A 20479-nucleotide genomic window follows, 5' to 3' on the forward strand; every position below is an offset into this window, starting at 1 on the left:
CACCTATTTAAGCAAAAAAAGAAAAATAATTTGCGTTCTGTGTAGCTAATAATGGATTTTTGCAGGACGGGTAAATTATTACTTTGTCCTTGGTGACTGGCAGTAACAGTTGAAAATCAAGTGTTAAAAAGATCCATGTCCAACATTATAATATAAAGACACCTTTCCAGGAAATTAGACCTGAGATTGCAAACATTTTTAATATGACCACGTGACTTTAGCATTGATTCACGAGCACTGAGCGAAATGGCACTCGCTGTTATTATAACCTGTTCCAATTTTATTTTAGGACTGAAATGTGTCATGAACACTGCACAATATTAACGGAATACCAAAGCGTTTCACAGTGACTGACGTTACGCCACGTCACTTCAGTTGCCTAAACTATAATCTATGTGATTGATAACACGAATTGCGTAATTGAAAATACTCACAAAAATATTGAACCTTTAGTCTTCTTATCGTAGGATCGCTCGCGGGCAAGGAGAGGGATGAGCTGTAATGTTTTCGCCACTGTTCGTCCTCTGCGGATGAGCCTTCAAAACGAGTCACACCTGTGCATCGCGTGTGCGACCGATGCAATGTTTTACGGTAAAGTAATGCACCCGACGTGCGGCGCGTGCACAGCGCATACAAGGTTTACGGTAAAGTACCGGAGCAGCGCTGAGGGGATCACGCGGAAACCCGATGCAAGTAACAAAAGCCACTTTTGAATCTCAGACGAAAAATCCCCAGAAATCCCCATTCTTTGGGATAATAAAGTACATGATAAATAAATCAAAATTATTTTATTAAGTTGTATACATTTGCCTTATAAGGAATAATCCCCGTCTGGATGTCAAAGTAAAAACGTTTAGTTTTAGTTTACTTTAAGATGAAGGAACAGAACACAAATGTAAAAACTACTTTGACTATATATCTACACTTTGATAGAAAGACCATACGTAACATTAATAAATACAGCTTTTGAAATAACCACAACTGTAGAAATGCATGAATTTATTATAAAACACCTGATATTAAAGAGGTTGATTTACACTAGAAGGGCATGAATTTATTGTAAACACACTTGTTATTAAAGAATGTCTATGTGCAAATTTTAATTCGTAACATAGAGAGAGACACCAAGTAGTTTTTATAACCACACTAGAAATATGGGGACAGAGGAGGCCTCTTGTAAATCAAAATGGAAGCCGTGCAGGTACCATGTTGTACAAAACAACCCCTTTTGTGTAAGCTGCATCGAACTACAAAATGGACGGTTATAATAAATCAAACACCAGTATGTTTAACCAATGAGAGGCAACCACGCCTGTGTGATGGAAAAACGTATATATAAACTGACTGTTATCCTTTGTTTGTGTGGCTCACAAGCTTAAGGCAGCAATTGTTGGCAGACCAGCTGTGAATGGCCTGTGGACTGTGTTAAGGTTTCGGAAGCTCTCAAGAGAGGACTCAATCCTTTGTTCTCGTCCCGGCCGGAAACGAGGACACGAATGAGTCAATTCGTTTAAATTCAAAAATCAAAAGTTATTTAATAACTGAATAACGTAATAGGGATTACAATTACAAAGTGAAATACTAAGCGAACAGTGGAATATTTCGCGAAATAGAGAATCCTCTGAGCAAGTCTGAAGTGACTTATCAACGCGGCTGCAGGAGAAATTCTAACAGTCTTTCCCCCGCCATGGTCCTTTGAAAACTCTTGAGGTGTGTCTTCTTTGGTGCATTTGAATGTCATTGGCCTCTTCTCCAAAGGGTCACCTCCTCCATTGTCCCTTCCACGTCGAGGTGTGAAGCTGCAGCTGTAACCTGAAACCTCTCTGTCCTAGCTGTCCCTCACATTCCAATGCACTCAATGTAGATTCAGTTGGCTTTATGCCTCAATGAGTGAATTTAACAAAGCATACATCGTTTAAGTCTTCATCTTATAACTAGTACACTTTCATTACAACAACCCATCATTAATGATCACCGCTCATCACACTTCATAAGATCTAGGACAGTTCATGTGGTTCAATTCTCAAGACATTTGCCTCAGTCGGCTGCCTTACATGAAGTTGTTCATTTATTACCTGACAGGAGAAAAAACTCCCAAAAAACCCTCTTTGGGGATAAAATTGGGAGAAATCCATAAAGGACGACAATTGGCATCCGTCCCCAGGTTTTAACATCACATCGTGACAGAATGTTAATGTGTACAGTGTTTATATGGTTTAAATGACTATGAATTGTGTTTGATTGAAATTGCATTCACTTCATCTAACATGTTAATGTAATAACTAATATCTAATAACACACAAACTATAATTCTAACACTAAACATTATTACACGTACTATAATTCCCTGACTAGGGGTGCACTTATGGCTTAAATCCCTAACAACTGCTGAGGCTTGTCAAGTCCTCGTTTTGAGAAATATACTGTATCACAACTACTTTTATTAAATCTTTTTTATTGTAAAAAAAAAGAAGAAAAAAAAGAAAAGCACTAGCAGATTTCGCTACACAGCAAACATTTCAAACCATTCAAGTTGTGTCTTTATGCCAACCGTATTTGACCAACATAAAAATAGGACATCTCAGTGAATATGGCATCTTCTGCCTCAGATATTTGTCTGTTAGATATGAAGTCCGGAGACAGTTAGCTTAGCTTAGCATTAAGACTGGGAACAGATGGATACAGCGAGTGAAGGAATGAACGTACGATCGGGATCAAAATTGGAAGCCCGGTTGGGGACATCTGGAAGAACTCAGCCAAACAGATTTCTGGTAGATTAATTTGTCAGTTCACAAGTCAAATATCAGCGCTGCGTTTGCAAAGGCAAACAGGCCGCAGGCCGGAAGAACATTACATTTTATACTGGTTGTTGGATATAGAAGAAAAGAGTTCTATTGGCCCTAAACTGGCGTCAAGGAGGAGCAGGTCCTCCCACCGCAACACTGGATCCAATCACAAACGATGTGTGCTCTCCTAAAATTAATGTAAATATAACAAACGGAGCTTGAGTGTTGAATGGTGCTTGGTGTGTCTTTAAATCTCACCCTTATCAGACGTGTGTCTGCCTGGTTGGCACTTTCTGCTTTTCCCTCTGATCTTGCACTCCTCAAGACAGTGACTCCCCAAATGAGCACTAAGAAAAACGTTTTTGATTTTTTTTTTCTAGCTCTGTTCAGGATTCTGCGGCTGGTAGGGCCTCTTGTCCAGCGGGAACAAAAGATGCATGTCCTAAAACAACATTACATGATGCAGCCAATCGGACCTTGCCATGAGGCCACAACGTTTTGTGATGATGTAGATAATGTCGGTTCATCTAATGCATCATCTCTGCCTCTCTCAAATCAGCAGGCCCACTTCCCTCAGCACCTTATTCAATCCGGGGAGCAGTTGTTCTGTGAAGTCTCTCAATCGGGTGTCAACGTGAAGCTGCTCCAGCGGTCGTTGTGTCGGGGTACTGATTGGGGAGTGAATGATTCGACACACATCTGGGGGAACCTTAAACATCTGTCCAATCATCTTGAGCACTTCATGTACCGAGGTCTGCTGCACCATCCTGTGACACCAAACATCGACACCATCAGACACGTGATACGTTACTGCTACAAAAGTTTTTTTTACAATGTATTATTCATTTACTATTATTAAAAAATATATATAAAATTAAAACGCCGTGAGAAGAGAAAATACACAAACAATGGTTTTAGCCCGAGGAGTCGGTCTACCTTGGCTGAACGATCATCTTGTGGGGGTGGTAAATAGTTCTGTCAGGCTCTTCCTTGTAGATCCGATCTAGGATATTAAAGCCTGGCACCCCTCTCCAACGAGGCAGGGGACCCCATTTACTTTCATTAAAGGGTTTCTTGGGAAATATATGGTTCTCAATGAGGAACACCCCCTTCTGTAAAATGTGAGTTTGGCAGGTGAAGCGTGGAGGTGGAAAAGACATGAGGCACTATAAATGATAAATAAGGTACAGGAAACTGCATTTTCATTCTGAACAAATCACCTTACATTTGGATGCTGTTGTTGAAGGACGTCCATCAGAGATGTGAGGTTGTTGTGTTTGTAAGGCATTATGATCTCGTCGATGTCGTTCAACAGCACGTAGCGTGAGCGGTCCATGGATCTGTAAATACATTCATTAAGTGTGGTCAACTGGCCGAAGTAGTGCACGTCCCCTCCGCTCTGTGAGAAGAGCCAACCAGGCGATGGATTCAGGTGCTGGTCGATGGGCCAGGGCACCATCTCCACGAAGCCCTCCTTGCTGTAGATCTGCAGCAGGCGATCGAGATCGGGGCCGCAGCTGGTGTTATAGATCACCACCCTGTCCACACCCAGTAACCTGTGGCCAGTTGAGGAAAAAAGGGTCCAATTTATTACCGTCCACACACACTGCTGAGTACATAACAGTGACTGAGCCACTGCTGCACATGCAGACGGCTTGGCCAGTTTAAGCGGGTTTTAATACCATTATACCATTTATCTTCAGCCTTTGTCTACATCATAATGTCTCCTGTTAAACAGAATGCAAAGTGTGCTGTGCTGACCTGTACATCTCCAGGGTCTGTGCAACCTGAAGCACGTTGTTGTAGTTTCCAAACAGGTTGGAGATGCAAACTGTGAAGTTAAACTGCAACTTCTCTTTCTCCTTCCCATTGGATCTCTTATTTCTTATAGGAAGCCAGGGTTGGTCAACTAGCCGGTCTTCTCCTGGCTGAGTCAAGAGATTGACATGTGTGGCGTTGCAGTTTTGGGGAATCTGACACATGACATCCGTAGTGACGTAGGGGAAACCAAAGTTGTCCGAGTGTTGTAAAATTGTTCCAGGAGTTGTACTTGATAACTTGCCTGCACAGCAGAAAACACAGTGCAGTTTTTGGATGGAGTCTCTCTTGAATATTCCAATGATGCGTACGTCCAAGCCATTCACTCTCTGGTCCATGTAGGCCGACACCAGCAAGTGCTTGGTGTTGTTGAGCGGGGTGATGCTTCGCTCAGAGATCTGAAAGGGGCAAGTGTACGGAGCCTGGTGCGGCGGTGGGATCATTCTGTACGTTCCTGGTGTTCTCTCAGTGATCCAGAGGATGAAGAAGAACATAAAAATGAGGAGGAAGAAGAACGCCCATCTGACACATTTTGGTTTGTCCATCCAGCCACAAATGTCACTGATTCCCAACCTTAGGGAGAATGCAGGAATCAGGAAACATTTAATACCAAAATATGTCAGACATACAAGGAATTTGACCTGGCGGTTGGTGCATAACAGCAGACAGTTAGACAAAGGACAACAAGACAGATAAGAAAACATAGTGCAAGAGGAATAAAATAGAATATAATAAAATATAAGTCTATAGGTTAGTTTAAAAATGAAAGGATAACAGAAAAAAAAAAGTTAAAAATAAAGTGCACCAGATAGCCATACTCTATACAACTGTGTTGTCAGCGTATGTGAAAGTGACAAGTGACAAGTTTATGTGCATGTGGAGTGTGAAGGGAGTGATTGGTGGAAAAAGGGATGTCAATGTTAGTCAGTGGGAGACCAAGGCTCTGTTGATGAGCCCGACTGCCAACGGGAAGGAAGTCTTGGTCCTGATGGACCTCAGCCTCCTGCCCGACAGGAGGGGCACTAACTAATTTTGACCGGGGTGAGAGGGGTCACACAAACCAATCTCAGTTAGTTTGGTGAAGTTAGCAAGATATTCACATATTCAGACATCACGGTTCAATAGCTGTTGTTAAAACACAAACGACACCTCTCTGTAACCCTAATTAACCCTAATTTTGCCAATATACGGACTAGTGCAGGAGCTGTACAAATCACATTGATCTTAATGAAGTCGCCTGTGAGACAAGTGCGCAGTGACCGTTTGCAAAGTGCAATGCCGAAAAACATACAACAGAAATATTTAATTACTTCACTATTATGAATGGTAGTATCACCAAAGCCATGTCATATGTCCAAGGGATTGTTCTTGTTGTACTACACCTGTTAATTTTGATGAAGCTTTTGCATTATTTTAATTAACTTAACTTAACTGACTTAATAACTTAATTCCAATGCAATGTAGTACCATTTAGTTTCACAACCACGACCACTGGATCTTATTTAATTTCCAGAAACCCGAATATTGGTTAAGGAGCACTTTCATGAATTAATATACACACAAGATCTTATATTAACTAAAGGATTCTTCTTAAAATATTTGAGCCAGCTGTCATTGGTTTGGTCAAACTAGTGCTCTTGTAAACCTACACTCACAGGCCACTTTAGTAGGTACACCTGTTCATTTGCTTGTAACACAAATTGGTATCACATGGCCGCAACTCAATGATGGTGGTATTTTTACGCATTGTACTTGGCAGACGGTCCCTTCCCACTCGCCTCAAAAGCGGCCGCACATTAAGACCAAAATGATTCGTCCAGCTCGCTGAGCGGTCTGTTTTGGTAAAATGATGGTTAATACGGGTTGTCGACATTAATACGGTTACATAGAGGTGCTGTTCGTGTTTTAACGTCGTTTCGCTGACGAGCTATTGAACCGTGAAGTCGGAATCTATAAATATCTTGCTAACTTTACCGAACTCTGCTTTGAAGGGCTGCAGTTACAGTCGGTGTAAAATAAAGGCTGGCGCATGCTTCTGCGTCTTTATGCACCGTCGTGTCGACGCACTCGTTTCAATTCATGGTTCAAAAAATCTAAAACGCCAGAACAATAGGGGGAGTAACGTGTTTTGTTGAAGACCACCTAGAGAGTCACGTCTTTGTTTGTGGAAGTCGTTGGTTTATTTATTTATCATCGACTTTTTTGCCCCGTGCATCGCCACTGCTGCTTTTCATCGCGGACACAATTGTCCCGTATTTTCCTCCACAACTTTGTTCACCCCCCGACCGGCACACCGACGTTTTCGGAGATCTCCCTCCATGAATCGGGAGGCCATCCGCGCGTCCTTATAGTCCGCCAACGACGCGTTGTAGAAGTAGTCATATTTACGCATTTCGTCCTACTGTTAATTCATCTTACATCCCTACACGTGTATAGTAGGATATATACGGTGTAACGGACTGTTGCTTCTGTTCCGTGAGCGAGTTACACACAAGTTCAGTGAAGGGCTCACAATGTTTTATGTCAATGATGCTTGTGCCGCCCATGGACATGTGTTGTGGGGATGTTTGTGGGTGGGTTAAGTAACGGAATGCGGGAGCGTTGCGGGGTTATGGAAGCCCATTTCCGCCACACAAAAAAAGAAGGGTCAGAAAGTCGAAATTATGACTTAATGAAGTCGAAATTATGACCTAAAAAGTCGAAATTATGACTTAAGTTATGCGCATGCGCAGGTTCCTTCGTTGTTTGTTACATTGACTTTCCAAACCCTCTTGGCGACTTCTTGTCAAAAGCGACCGGCGACCTTATCTGGTTTTATTGGAGACTTTTGTCGGACGTGACGTGACTGAAGCAGAAACCTGGCGACTCGCGGCGATCCAGTTGCAGTCGGAGCACAGAGGAGACCTACGTCACGTCCAGACCGGAATGAACGCGGGCATGCGCAAAGCCGCCGCTGATTCTGCAGCGTCTTTCCTCATTGAGAAATTGGCAACACTAGTTCAATAAAGAGAGAGCTCTCTTCAGGACTTTTCAATCGTTACTAATCACTATTACTACGGAATAAATACCACCCGGAACGTATTTTATCTCCCTAGAAGTATGATTTATTTCGGACTCGGAAATACCGAAGATAATTTAGACTCCGCTTGAAGTCTATACAAAGGAGTAGTACAATGGGTAAAAGGCCATTGACATGACATGGTTTTGGTTGTTCTACAGTCCATAACAGTGGGGCTATTGAACGTTATTTGCAATAAATATTGAAAGATAATCATAGAAAATAGTCAGAAGCAATTTCTATTCAAAGTAAAATGTGTAGTACAATGGGTGAAAGCCCATTGACATATGCTATGATTTCTGTGGTTCTACGGTGAATAACAGTGGAGTTATTGAACAAATTTTCCATAAATATTGAATAATATTCATAACATAGTCTGAAGCAATTTCTTTTGGGGATTTTGGTGGTTCTAGAGTCCATAACAGTGGAGTTATTGAATGTTGTTTGCAATAAATGTTGAATATTATTCATAGAAAATAGTCAAAAGACATTTTCAAACATAGTAGAAGGTGTAGTACAATGGGTAAAAGCCTATTGACATATGCTATGATTTTGGTGGTTCTAGAGTTCATAACAGTGGAGTTATTGAACGTTGTGTCAAGGATGGGTGGAGGAAGGCAGGACTCGAGCGCAGACTTCTTAAACAAAAGAGACTTTAATCGTCCAAAAGGCAAAAGCAAAAGGCCAACAGGCAAAAACGCACACGAACCAGGGGAAAAACGGCAGGCAGGAACTACGAACATCCACGACGATAGACAATGACGCAACAAATGACAGGAGACACACACCGCTTAAATACACTAGGGAGGTGCAGGTGATTGGACACAGGTGGAAACAATCAGACAATCACAGACGATGACAGGACAAGGCAGGAAGTGAAGTTACCCAGGGAGACAAGAAGCAGAAAAATACAAAATAAGACAGGAAATAAAACCACACCGTGACACGTTTGCAGTAAATGTTGAATATTATTCATAGAAAATAGTCGAAAGACATTTTCAAACATAGTAAGACGTGTAGTGCAACAGGTACAATGCCATGGACCTATGACATTATTGTGGGGATTCATAATAGTGAAGTTATTGAATATTTCTGAAATGTGTTTTTCCACATTGCACTTTGTAGACGGTCCCTGCGCACTCGTTTCATGGGCGGCCACTCATTAAGATCAATGTGATTTGTACAGCTCCTGCACTGGTCCGTTTTGGTAAGATTATGGATAATTATGGTTGTAAACATCACTACGGTTACAGAGAGGTGTCGTTTTAATTCCAACAACGTTTCGCTGACGAGCAATTGAATCGTGAAGTCTGAACCTGTGAATATCTTGCTAACTTTACCGAACTCCTGTCCTCCCTGTTTGTTAAGAGGGTGGAGTGAATGTGTGCAAGTGTCCGCAGAACTTTTACAGTTCGCTAAAGTTGGCAAGATATCAGATTCGGACTTCCTGGTTCAATAGCTGGTCAGCGTTAAACACAAACGACACATCTGTGTGACCGTAGACCGTAGTCACCAACCAAGTCATAATTTCGACTTTCTTAAGTCATAATTTCGACTTCTTGAGTCATAATTTCGACTTTTTAAGTCATAATTTTGACTTTCTAACCCTTCTTTTTTTGTGGCGGAAATGGGCTACCATACAGGGTTCGGCGCAGTGGGCCGACAGTACCATGTTTCTTAATAAATCCTTATGAAGAGCAAGTAATTAAGCGAGAGTCGCTACAATAGTCAAAGTATTTCTTAATTTTAACGTAAACTAAACTTTTTTACTTTTAATTCCTTATAAGGCTTGTAGGTTTTTTACTTTGACGTCCAGACGGGGAGCATTCCTTATAAGGAAAATGCATACAACTTTACTGATTCATTTTGATTAATTTCTCATTTACTTTATTACCCCGAATAATGTGCATTTCTGTGGATTCTTCGTCTGAGATTCAAAAGTCGCTTCCGTTACTTGCATCGGGTTTCCGCGTGATCCCCTCAGAGCTGCTTCGGTACTTAACGGGAAACTTGTCTTACCGTAAAACATTACATCGGTCGAACACGCGATGCTCAGGTGCGACTCGTTGGATCCGCAGGACGAACAGTGGCGTGAGGGGGAATTTCCGAGGAAACCAAGTGAACTTCTAAGCTGTGTTTGTTTCAGGCGGGTGGGACACAAAACCGTATCTCGCTATTCCGGCCCGCGCACAGATAGACCCCTGGTGGTGCTCAAGCCCCAGTCCCCTTGCCTTCTGCTGGAGCACTAATTCTTTCTTCATTTATCAATATTTGAGAATACACAATTACTCTCTCTATCATCAATTCCCCCCAAATGTGTTTTGATATCTGACGGGCCATTTATTTGAGTTCTTGTGAGAATTTCGCCCCAACACGCTCACAGGCCCCGCCCCCCCACCTCCTCCTCCCCCTCCCCCTCCCCCTCCTCCGCTTCGTGCAGCGCTGAGCACCAAACGGATGCAGCATCGGACAAACAGGGGATGACGGTGTTTGTGAAATCCCGCGACGTTGTTTGGTGATAAATTAACCACATTAGCGCCGCTGAACACATTAGTCGCAACTGGTTCCTGTTCCTCGTACGTGGCTAAGTGAGTTAGCCGGATCATTTGCAGTAGAGATGCTCCGATCTGATCGGCGCCGATCCATATCGGCCGATATTGCCATTTTCGGTTTTGATCGGCGTTCTCAAAACGGCCGATCAAATTTGGCCGATCAGATTTTTTTTTTGAAAAGCTTGTGATTGGCTGTCTCTCCATGTTATTGCATTTCATTGGCCCCCTTGGGTGAAACCACTGAGACAAAACGGCTTCGCCGGTCTCGCAATATTACAAGGTGTCGGAAAAAGATAATAAATTTGCAGTTTGCAACGTCTGCTCAAATGTGGTTCCCCGTGGAGGAACGCGTCACGAACGCGTCACGAACCTCATACGGCATTTGAAAGCTTGTCACATCAAGGAATTTGAGGAGTTTACGAAGTTGGCGAGCGTTAAGGCGGATAAAGACAAAGAGCGTGCAACCGCTTCCCAAACGCCACCCACTCAGCTGACCGTAACAGAGACATTGAAGCGACAGCAACCATACAGCAGTGACAACAAGAGACGAAAGGAATTAAATGCAAAGGTAATGGAATTCATATGCCTTGATCAGCAGCCGCTGTCTGCTGTGGAAGACGCCGGGTTCAAACGCCTTGTATCCTGCTTGGATCCACGCTATACGCTGCCGGGCCGAAAATACCTAACTGATGTTTGTCTGCCGGAATTATACCGAAATGTCTACACGCACATCGAGAGCCTTATGAAGGACAACGTCAGGGCAGTTAGCTTCACGAGTGACATTTGGAGTTCGAGTGTCTGTCCCGTGTCTATGCTGAGCCCAACTGCGCAGTTTATTACGCAGCACGAGTCTTCCTCTCCGCACCTTGTACAAGTGTAGATAGCGAGCGACTTTTCAGCACAGCAGGACATATTTTAGATGAGAAGAGGAACAGGTTGACTCCTAAAAATGCTGAGATGCTTATATTTATCAAGGCAAATCTGCCAGTGATGCTGCTTAATCAGAAGTAAGGTTTGAATACTCTAGTATGCCCACTCTCCGAGTGAGTGAGTGAGACACTATACAGATAGATATACATGTTTTGTTTAATTGCTGACTTCCTGTGCACCTTTTAATCTTTATTCTGTCAGTTATCTCCTCCTATAAGCTCCAAGTTCTATTGAGAGCCTCTAGAGAGTGGAATGTTGCACATGTTATTCTATTTATTTATATTTATATTTTTATTATTGTTTTAATATTTATTATTATTTACACATTTTATAGTAAGCGAGAGAGCTTTTCTACATTGGAATGCTGCACGTTCCCTGCAATAAAACGGATGGTTGTCAATTCATGATACTCTCTCGTCTCGTAATTTAAATACTTAAAATACAAAACCAATGTTGTTAAGAATAATTCATTTAATAAATAATGCTACACAATAAATAGAATGCTTAAATCGACACTGTGATCGGTGATCGGTATTATCGGATCGGCAGATACTGATTTCAGTGATCGGTGATCAGTGATCGGCACCAAAAAACCTGATCGGAGCATCTCTAATTTGCAGGATGAGGCGACGTAGATCTGTTCGGTTCCCCGAAGCAGGTTTCTCTAAATCACCATAGCAACACATCGACAAACATGAACCTGCTCCGGAAGCAGGTTCATCTGAGCCGCTGGATTAGTTCATCACTCCCCGGAAAAAAAGGGCAGCTCACTTCCTCATTGATGAAGGAGCGACATCAGTTAGATTAACGTTTTATAGGGACATACTTCTCAAATCACAAAGATCACAAAGACCAAAGTTTAGCGCTGAGGACAAGGAATCAAAGATTTCCCCCTTACGTTACGTGATGAACACCACACCCTGCAGCCGAGCATCCACTGTCCCGCAGACTGTCTCATATACTGTCTGACACCCCAGACAGCAAAATGTATTTGGGCCAGATCTGGGCCAGGTTTTTATTAGCATTTGGCGCGGATCCACTTAACGGACCTGATCCGGGGTCTTTTTTCCCAACGGCCCAATACCGTAACAGGTTGGAATTACGGATCAGAGAGAGATCTGGGCCCGCACTGGCCCAGTACAGTTATTAACCCCATGACGTGTGGTGCGGATCTGGCCCAAATCCGCGACTCATATCTTACATCTGGGGCTCACCTGGCTGTGGTCTGTGACAGCCCAAACAAATACCCACACAATTTGTAAGTTATTTATTTGAATAAGGCAAAAGAGCACTTACAGCATGAACAGCGTGTACGTGTGTGCATGCAGAAAAAAAAGGTATAAAAAAGAGGTATAAAATGTCATAAACAGTAACAGTAAAAATATAAACAACATACAAAACCTAATGTGATCACTGCAGCTCAGTTGGTTGTGACCGGGCACGGCGACCACCCCCCACGGTCGCAAGCCAGATTAAACCATCTGATGGCTATTTGATTAATTTCGGTGCTGTGGCTTCGTTCGAAAGCAGATTCTTCCTCACTGCTCCTGTAAGAATTTAAAAAGCACACAAAGCAAAGAAACAAAGAGTAAACGTTAGATAAAATATATATAATAAAACAAATCTTTATGACATTATAGTAAAATGCTTGCACAAATAAATAATAAATGTGACACAAGCGGCGTGGCGGGAGTTATCAGTGAATGAATAAGAGAGTAGTGATTCAGTAAGGACTGAGAGAAAGGCATCTATATATACACAGCAAAATGGACAGACTCAAATTAACACTATTGGAGTTAATTTTAACACTTTTAAAGTGTCCCATGGGGTCCCCACTCCACAGTGTCAATGTAACACTTTTTAAAGTGTTGCCATTTTAACACTGTAATAGAGTTAATTTTAACTCTTATAGTGTGATGTGCATACTATAAAATGAGTTGCCCCAATAACACTATAATGTGTTATTGCTGCCCCCCCCCTCCGCACCCTCCACACCAAAAAAAGAATCTTTAAATGAAATGTCAATAATTAGAAATACGAATGACAAGTTCACTACTTTAACATTTTTATTTCTTCAAATGCATCAACATTACCAAATCTTTTTTCATTGCTGTACATTTATCTACATGTAACAATAAAGGCACTATGTATGCTCTTTGACTATTGTCATTAGAGCATTGCTTGTCAAATGGTCTAAAATAAGTCAGTGCCTTCACAGATATGACAGAAAACACATTCAACACAACCGATGGATTGCCTACTCCAGGTAGGGAATGTGTCCTTACCCCAAGTGAAGGAGTTCAAGTACCTCAGGGTCTTGTTCACGAGTGAGGGAAAGATGGAGTGTGAGTTTGGCCGGAGAATCGGAGCAGCGGGGGCGGAATTGCACTCGCTTTACCGCACCGTTGTGACGAAAAGAGAGCTGAGCCGGAAGAACTAGGTCACGGGTACAAGCGGCCGAAATAGGTTTCCTCAGGAGAGTGGCTGGCGTCTCCCTTAGGGATAGGGTAAGAAGCTCAGGCATTCGCGAGGAGCTCGGAGTAGAGCCGCTGCTCCTTTGCGTCGAAAGGAGCCAGTTGAGGTGGTTTGGGCATCTGGTGAGGATGCCCCCTGGGCGCCTCCCTAGGGAGGTGTTTCAGGCACGGGCAGCTGGGAAGAGGCCCGGGGAAGACCCAGGACTAGGTGGAGAGATTATATCTCTGCACTGGCCTGGGAACGCCTTGGGATCCCCCAGTCAGAACTGGTAGATGTGGCCCGGGAAAGGGAAGTTTGGGGTCCCCTGCTGGAGCTGTTGCCCCCGTGACCCGACCCCGGATAAGCGGTTGAAAATGGATGGATGGATGGACATTCATTTGGTCTTCTATACAGTATGCACTAAAGTGGTCATCACAGTACATTGTTTGTACATTACTGTTCATGTATTATAATATCACAGATCTTTTTGAACACAGGAAGATCATCGGTACATCCAGTGCATAAGTACAACCCAACCTGGTACTCAGTACCGTAATATCTGACCCACCTTGTACTTGTAACATTTGAACAGGCATCCAAATGTAATGTCTGACTAATTTCTTTCCCACCTTGCAAGTTGCAGATGTTTTTAGATGATGTAGGACCAAATTCAAACCTTCTAAAGCAATCATTTTCATAGTTAAATGCCAATTGACGCTGATGTTGTTTCACTAACGATTTAGTGAGATTCTTAAAATTTTTGCCACATCGTTTGAAAAAATTGTGTTTAGCTTCAAATCGCATGCACCGCATATGGATAAGAGGGCCAATTTTTTGTATGCATCTAGGATAGTGTACCATCAAGTGGTGCTTGGGAATCAACCTCTTGTCTGGAAACAATGCTCTGAACAGAGTATGGTGATCACAGATCAGATGTTTCAAAATTCAGTTATGGTATTACCAGTTATGGTAAGAAAACACTATATTGACAATCTGAAACAAAAGCAGCAGAAAGTTCCAGTGACTGTTATTTTTTTCAATGACATCACCAAACATTAGTGGAGCGTTACGCAGGAGACACCATGACTGGATGGGTTTCAAACCTAGATCTTTGCTCTTATCATCCATTTTTATCCCACTTGGTTTGTTTCTACGCTCCGTGTAACCACAATTAAAGCTTTGTATCCTGTTTGACAATGTGTTCTCTTCTCTTAGTCTAGTTTTAGTTGACAAAAACTAGACTAAAATGTAATTAGTTTTAGTCTAGTTTTAGTCACATTTAATAGCCATATTACTTGGTTGTCCATTAGATGTCCCTCCTAGGACAGGTCTATAGCAGAGGTCGACAAACTTATTGACTCGCGGGCCACAATGGGTTGTAAGATTTGAAGGAGGAGCCGGGCCAAGAACAAATGGTGCAACGCTGCACCGATGCGAGCGCACGTTCTGGGTTCGTGGATGATACTTTAGCACCGTAGTGCTGTCAGTCCAAAAAACAGATTCCCGTAATGGGACCTGTAGTTTCTGTCTGGTGTCTCACTCTCGACTTTCCCATTCCCAGAAGGGAACAGTGTCTCTTGTCCTGGCTGGTTAACACAACATAAGAGGCAGTGGCATAACCACCCTCACTAGCATCAGCGAAATGGTGAAGCTCTGTTGAATATGGGGTTCCAAATCCCTCTGGCTTGATTCATCTAGGTATGCTAAATCCTGCTAACAGACAAATTAGACAACCACTCACGCCGTATTTTTGCGTGTTCATTTTCAATCTCTTCATCCCAACCATGTTTCCCCTTGCACAGGCCCCGCAAGATGAGCTTCGCCGACAACATCAGCAGCGCCAGAAAGCCAAGAAGGTCGCAGCTAGAGCTAGCGGTGGACAGGATCCCATGTCTAGTAACGGGCTTGTCTTGCACAATTATCTGGAACTTGAAGTTGTCGGTCTCTGTGCACCACTGTACTCCAAGGGCACGTTCCATGGGAAGTGTGTTGTGGCTGATGTCCATGTCTTTTACTTTAGAAACTCTTTCTACATCAGGGATGGAACACAAGACTGTCCTGCTGTTGCTTACCCACTTGGTCAGATGAAATCCACCTCTGGAGCACAAGTCCTGTAGGTCTCGTACTAGAGTGATTGCCTGCTCCTTTGTTGCCACTGATATTAGGCAATTGTCGACATAAAAGTTCTTTAGCACAGTCTTCAACGCTTCTGCGCTTGTCACTTCTTTTGCATCTTCTGCAGTTCTTCTTAGAGCAGAGGAAGCACAACTAGGTGAAGATGTGGCACCAAAAAGGTGAACCTTCCTCCTAAACTCTTCAATTTTGCTATCCAAATCACCATCTGGCCACCACAGAAACCGTAGCTGATCTCCATCTTCTTCCGGGACCGTCACCTGGTAGAACATGGACTCTATATCCGCCATAAATGCAACTGAGTGCTCCTTGAATCTTAATAGGACACCAATGAGTGTGTTAGTTAGATCAGGTCCTTGGAGTAATTGTTTGTTTAGGGCCATTCCCTGATACTTAGCCGTGCAATCAAAGACCACTCTTATCTTCTTTTTCTTTGGGTGGTACACGCCATGGTGAGGAATGTACCACACCCTGCCATCCTGACGACCGAGCTGCTCAGTGGGTATTTTCTCAGCGTACCCTTTTTCAATAATGCCTTTCATGAAGGCCTTGTAATATTTGTGGAATTCTGGATTTCTTCTTCTTCAGAGCATCGAGTCCATCCTCTGCTCCTCCATCACCGTCTGGTACGCTGCAGCCACAGCCAAGGACAAGGGCAGGCTTCAGCGTGTCATCCGCTCTGCAGAGAGGGTGATCGGCTGCAATCTGCCATCCCTGCAGGACTTGTTCGCTTCCAGGTCTCTGAAGCGAGCTAAAAAGATCGCGGCCGACCCCTCCCACCCCGGACAAAAACTGTTTGTGCCCCTTCCATCTGGCAGGAGGCTGAGATCCATCAGCACTACGACCTCCCGCCACACGAACAGTTTCTCCCCGTCGGCAGTCGGGCTCATCAACAGAGCCCGGTCCCCCACTGCCTGACTATAACACTCCACCGGTCACTCCCCCTCATACTGCACATGCCACTTTAACTGCAATTCATCACTTTGTCACCTGTCACTTTGTCTCTTGTCTGTTACTTGTTTGTTAGTGCACTTTATTCTTAATATTTTTCTTTTTAACTTTTTAATATTTAAATTTTTTTAACTTTATTCCCTTGTTTTATACTAACCCATAGCCTTAGCCTTATTCTACTAACACATTGCATTAACATTTCATTCCACTTGGTTCCACTTGGCGGTTAGTGGGCGACTACACTGTCGCGCACTAACCGCCAAGACAAATTCCTTGTATGTTTGACATATTTTGGCTAATAAATGTTTCCTGATTCCTATCAACCCGATGCTGAGCAATGCAACGATTGTTTGGCACTCTAAGGCTTTCATTTCTCAGGGGCAACCTCATGCAGTAGTGTCCATCTACCAATTTTGCTGAGCTTATAACAAGGTGCATGAATTGCTGATCCTCTTGAGACGGTTCATCTTTCTCTTCACAGCTTCTTTCTGGGAAATCTGTATTGTACTGCTTCACTAGCAATTCTTCTATTTCCACTACTGAGATGCGATTAGCAGTGTAGCTTTTCAGTTTACCACTGGCTGTCTTGAAGTTTTTACCCTTTTTGAGAGGTCCATTTATCAGCCATCCAAGGGCAGTTTTGACTGCATAGGGTCCCTCACCTTCACTGTTTATGACTTGCCATGGAAAAGAAGACTTTAATAGTCACAACGGCAAAAGGCCAACGGGCAAAAACACACAGGAACCAGGGGAAAACCGGCAGGCAGGAACTACGAACATCCAATACGATTGACAGGGACATTCGTGACAAAAGACAATGAAGCAACAAGTGACAGGAGACACACACCGCTTAAATACACTAGGGAGGTGCAGGTGATTGGACACAGGTGGAAACAATCAGGGGATGGCAGGACAAGGCAGGAAGTGAAGTTACCCAGGGAGACAAGAAGCAGTAAACTACAAAATAAGACAGGAAATAAAACCACACCGTGACAAATGCGAGGGAGACGCACGTCTTTCAGGTAAGGCTAGTGTGAGATGTCTTCCGGTTGTGGGATGTTTTCTTGCTTTACTGGGATGTGGCTGTGTGTAAACACCTTTGGCAGTTCGATGTATGTGTTTTCTTCAATACCACGCACTTCTAGGTCTGAAAGAAGACTATTAATCAATTTGTGACCGTTAGACTTGTCTTGACCCATTGTGTCGAGAAGAAACTGGGTGCGCTTTCCTTTATAGTTTAGTGTTTTTTGTAGCTCTTCACTACAACATGTTGCAGTGCTCCCAGGATGTCCGCCCACCATTTGAAAATCAACCCCGACAAGACTGAACTACTTCTCTTTCCCGGAAAAGATTCGCTTACCTAGGACCTGACATTCAACTTGGAAACTCCGTACTAACGCTCACTCTGACCGCAAAGAACCTCGGCGTCACACTCGACAGCCAACTCTCCCTGACTCCCAACATCACCGCGACAACGCGATCCTGTAGATACACGCTCTACAACATCAGGAGAATACGTCCCCTTCTCACTCAGAAGGCAGCGCAGGTACTGATTCAGGCTCTTGTCATCTCCCGCCTGGACTACTGCAACTCCCTCCTGGCTGGTCTCCCTGCCACCGCCATTCGACCTCTGCAGCTCATTCAGAATGCAGCAGCTCGACTGGTCTTCAACCTTCCGAAATTCTCTCACACTACTCCACTCCTCCGCTCTCTTCACTGGCTACCGGTGGCCGCCCGCATCCAGTTCAAAACATTGGTGCCCACATACCATGCTGTGAATGGATCGGGTCCAGCTTACATCCAGGACATGGTCAAACCCTACATCCCAACCCGCACTCTCCGCTCTGCATCTGCAAAACTACTCGTCCCTCCCTCACTGAGAGCAAAACACTCGACTAGATCTCGACTCTTTGCTGTCCTTGTGCCGAAATGGTGGAACGAGCTCTCTGAAGACACCAGGACCGCAGAGAGCCTTCACATCTTCCGCCGCAAACTAAAGACACACCTCTTCAGACTCTACCTCGACTAAAGACTAACAAATTGTAGCACTTAAATTGTACTTGTAACGTCACTCATCTATAGCAAATTGTAAATTGGCTTATTTGAGGAAATTGCACTTTCTTGTTTCTTGTTCTCCTGAGTTTGTACCCTATGGTTGAATGCACTTATTGTACGTCGCTTTGGATAAAAGCGTCCGCTAAATGACATGTAATGTAATGTAATGTAATGTAATGACATGTAATGTATGAGGCATATGTCTCTACATATCGTTCACTCTTTCTGGATTTCAGCTTTACTGGTACCACAGCTAAAACACACTCTCCTCCAGCCCCAGTGCTTCCACAAACCTCTTGATCCAGTGATGAGCAGGCACTTGAGATAGCTTTGCTCTCTTCAACTCCTTCTGTTGCAGCATGTTCTTTAATGACATGGAGTATGTCTGGGTGGCCCTGGGAACAAGTCTGACATGTCATTCTCTTTTTGCAATTTTTACTAAGGTGCCCCTTTGTAAGACATCCAAAGCAAAGACCTTTAGACCTCAGGAAGTCTATCCGTGCTTTGTTAGTCAGATCTTTAATCTTATTGCAGACAGACAGGGCATGGTTCTTCTGACAGAATAAACATGGTTTGTGGAAAGCTGTAGCAACATCTTTAACTGGGCTGCTTGTCCTTGCCGTTGTCCCTGAGGTTGTGTCCTGCACACCTGTAGCAAAGCTGCTTTCGTTTTGAGCAGTTTTCCTGATGTTTCTGTCTCTAGTTTTATTCTTTTTCTGAGTGACTTGGTAACTCTCCACCACAACTCCGAAAAGAAAATCCAGAACCACCTTTGCCTGCCGATCAATGAAGTCCACTAGGTTAGAAAACCTTGCTCGTCCTCTCTCTTGGATGTCAAATGCCGTCGTTCTCCACTTCTCTCTAAGTTTGTAGGGAAGCTTTGAAATGACAACTCGCATGTTAGTAGGATTATCCATTTCCTTCATGTATTCTATATCATCCATAGTGTTTCTACAACCAATCAGGAAAAGGGCGTAGGCACTCATCTCCGTAATGCTTTTGTAGTAACCTCCTGGCCTCTGAGTAGCCTCTTTCTGCTGACATGTGCTCACAACTGCGAACAAGCTTGTGTGGTTCCCCACTGGTATACTGCTCCAAGTAGTAAAGCTTGTCCTCATAGCCATCAGTATTGCTATCCACAGCATGATCAAAGGCCCTAATGAAAGATCTGTAAGTAAGAGGGTGACCTTTAAACACTGGACTATCCCTGCTAGGGAGGTAGGACATAGTCTGCTGCTTGACAAGCATTGCAGTGATCTCATTTTGCCTCTGCATGACTTCATACAGCCCACTTTCATTGTTCTCAGGCCGATGGGGATCATGATCATGGTCTCCTTTCTTACTTTGAGAAAGACTTCTTCGATGTATAACTGCTGGCTCTTTCCTTGGCATTGTCATGCTCTTCTAGCACCTTAAGCTTTGCACTGGATTCCCCACTAGCAGTATCAATGTTTAGTTGTTCCAATTTAGCCTTCATCTGCATTTGCTCAAGTTCAAGTGCTTGTTTCCTTATTAATGCAGCTGAACGTGCAATCAGAGCTGCATGCTCTGCTTCTTCCTTAATGTGCACCGAGCAGCCTGTGGTTACAGATGAAGCTACTGAGCTAGAGCTCACAGATGAGCCGTGTTTACTCTTACAACGTCTTTCTTTCCCAACTTGAGAGACGATGTCCTCCGCATTAACATCGCATTGTTCAGATTAATTTGCTAAAGTATTTCCAGTGGCACTGTTTTCCTTTCTC

The 20479-nt window shown here is 43.5% G+C and overlaps 2 protein-coding genes across 3 annotated transcripts in view; both read right to left on the reverse strand.

Moving 5' to 3' along the window:
- The window catches only part of LOC120833004 (uncharacterized), a 44612-nt gene that overhangs the window by 4741 nt on the left and 19392 nt on the right, over positions 1 to 20479 (reverse strand). The window lies entirely within an intron of this gene.
- LOC120833005 (uncharacterized) lies at positions 987 to 10024 on the reverse strand. Of its 2 annotated transcripts, XM_040199756.2 has the most exons (5): positions 9682 to 10024; positions 4548 to 5177; positions 4012 to 4342; positions 3723 to 3898; positions 987 to 3553 (listed from the first exon to the last, which is right to left on the reverse strand). In XM_040199756.2, the coding sequence occupies exons 2-5, from the start codon at positions 5147 to 5149 to the stop codon at positions 3337 to 3339; spliced, it is 1326 nt and encodes a 441-aa protein (XP_040055690.2). In that variant the 5' UTR covers positions 5150 to 5177; positions 9682 to 10024; the 3' UTR covers positions 987 to 3336. The 2 variants fall into 2 exon arrangements, with proteins under 2 accessions (XP_040055690.2, XP_077946168.1); XM_078090042.1 differs by lacking the exon at positions 9682 to 10024 and having other exon boundaries at positions 4548 to 6631.

The sequence above is a fragment of the Gasterosteus aculeatus genome, chromosome 15 (genome assembly GCF_964276395.1).
Source record: "Gasterosteus aculeatus chromosome 15, fGasAcu3.hap1.1, whole genome shotgun sequence".
In the NCBI taxonomy this organism is placed as follows: domain Eukaryota; kingdom Metazoa; phylum Chordata; class Actinopteri; order Perciformes; family Gasterosteidae; genus Gasterosteus; species Gasterosteus aculeatus.

Excerpts from the sequence above, each read along its gene's own strand:
- LOC120833005 (XM_078090042.1), bottom strand. The coding sequence starts at position 5,308 with ATGTTTTCTTATCTGTCTTGTTGTCCTTTGTCTAACTGTCTGCTGTTA. Across the intron at positions 3,899-4,011 it reads TTCAACAACAGCATCCAAAT|AAGGGGGTGTTCCTCATTGA; the intron begins GTAAGGTGATTT and ends CACATTTTACAG. Across the intron at positions 3,554-3,722 it reads AAGATGATCGTTCAGCCAAG|GATGGTGCAGCAGACCTCGG; the intron begins GTAGACCGACTC and ends TTGGTGTCACAG.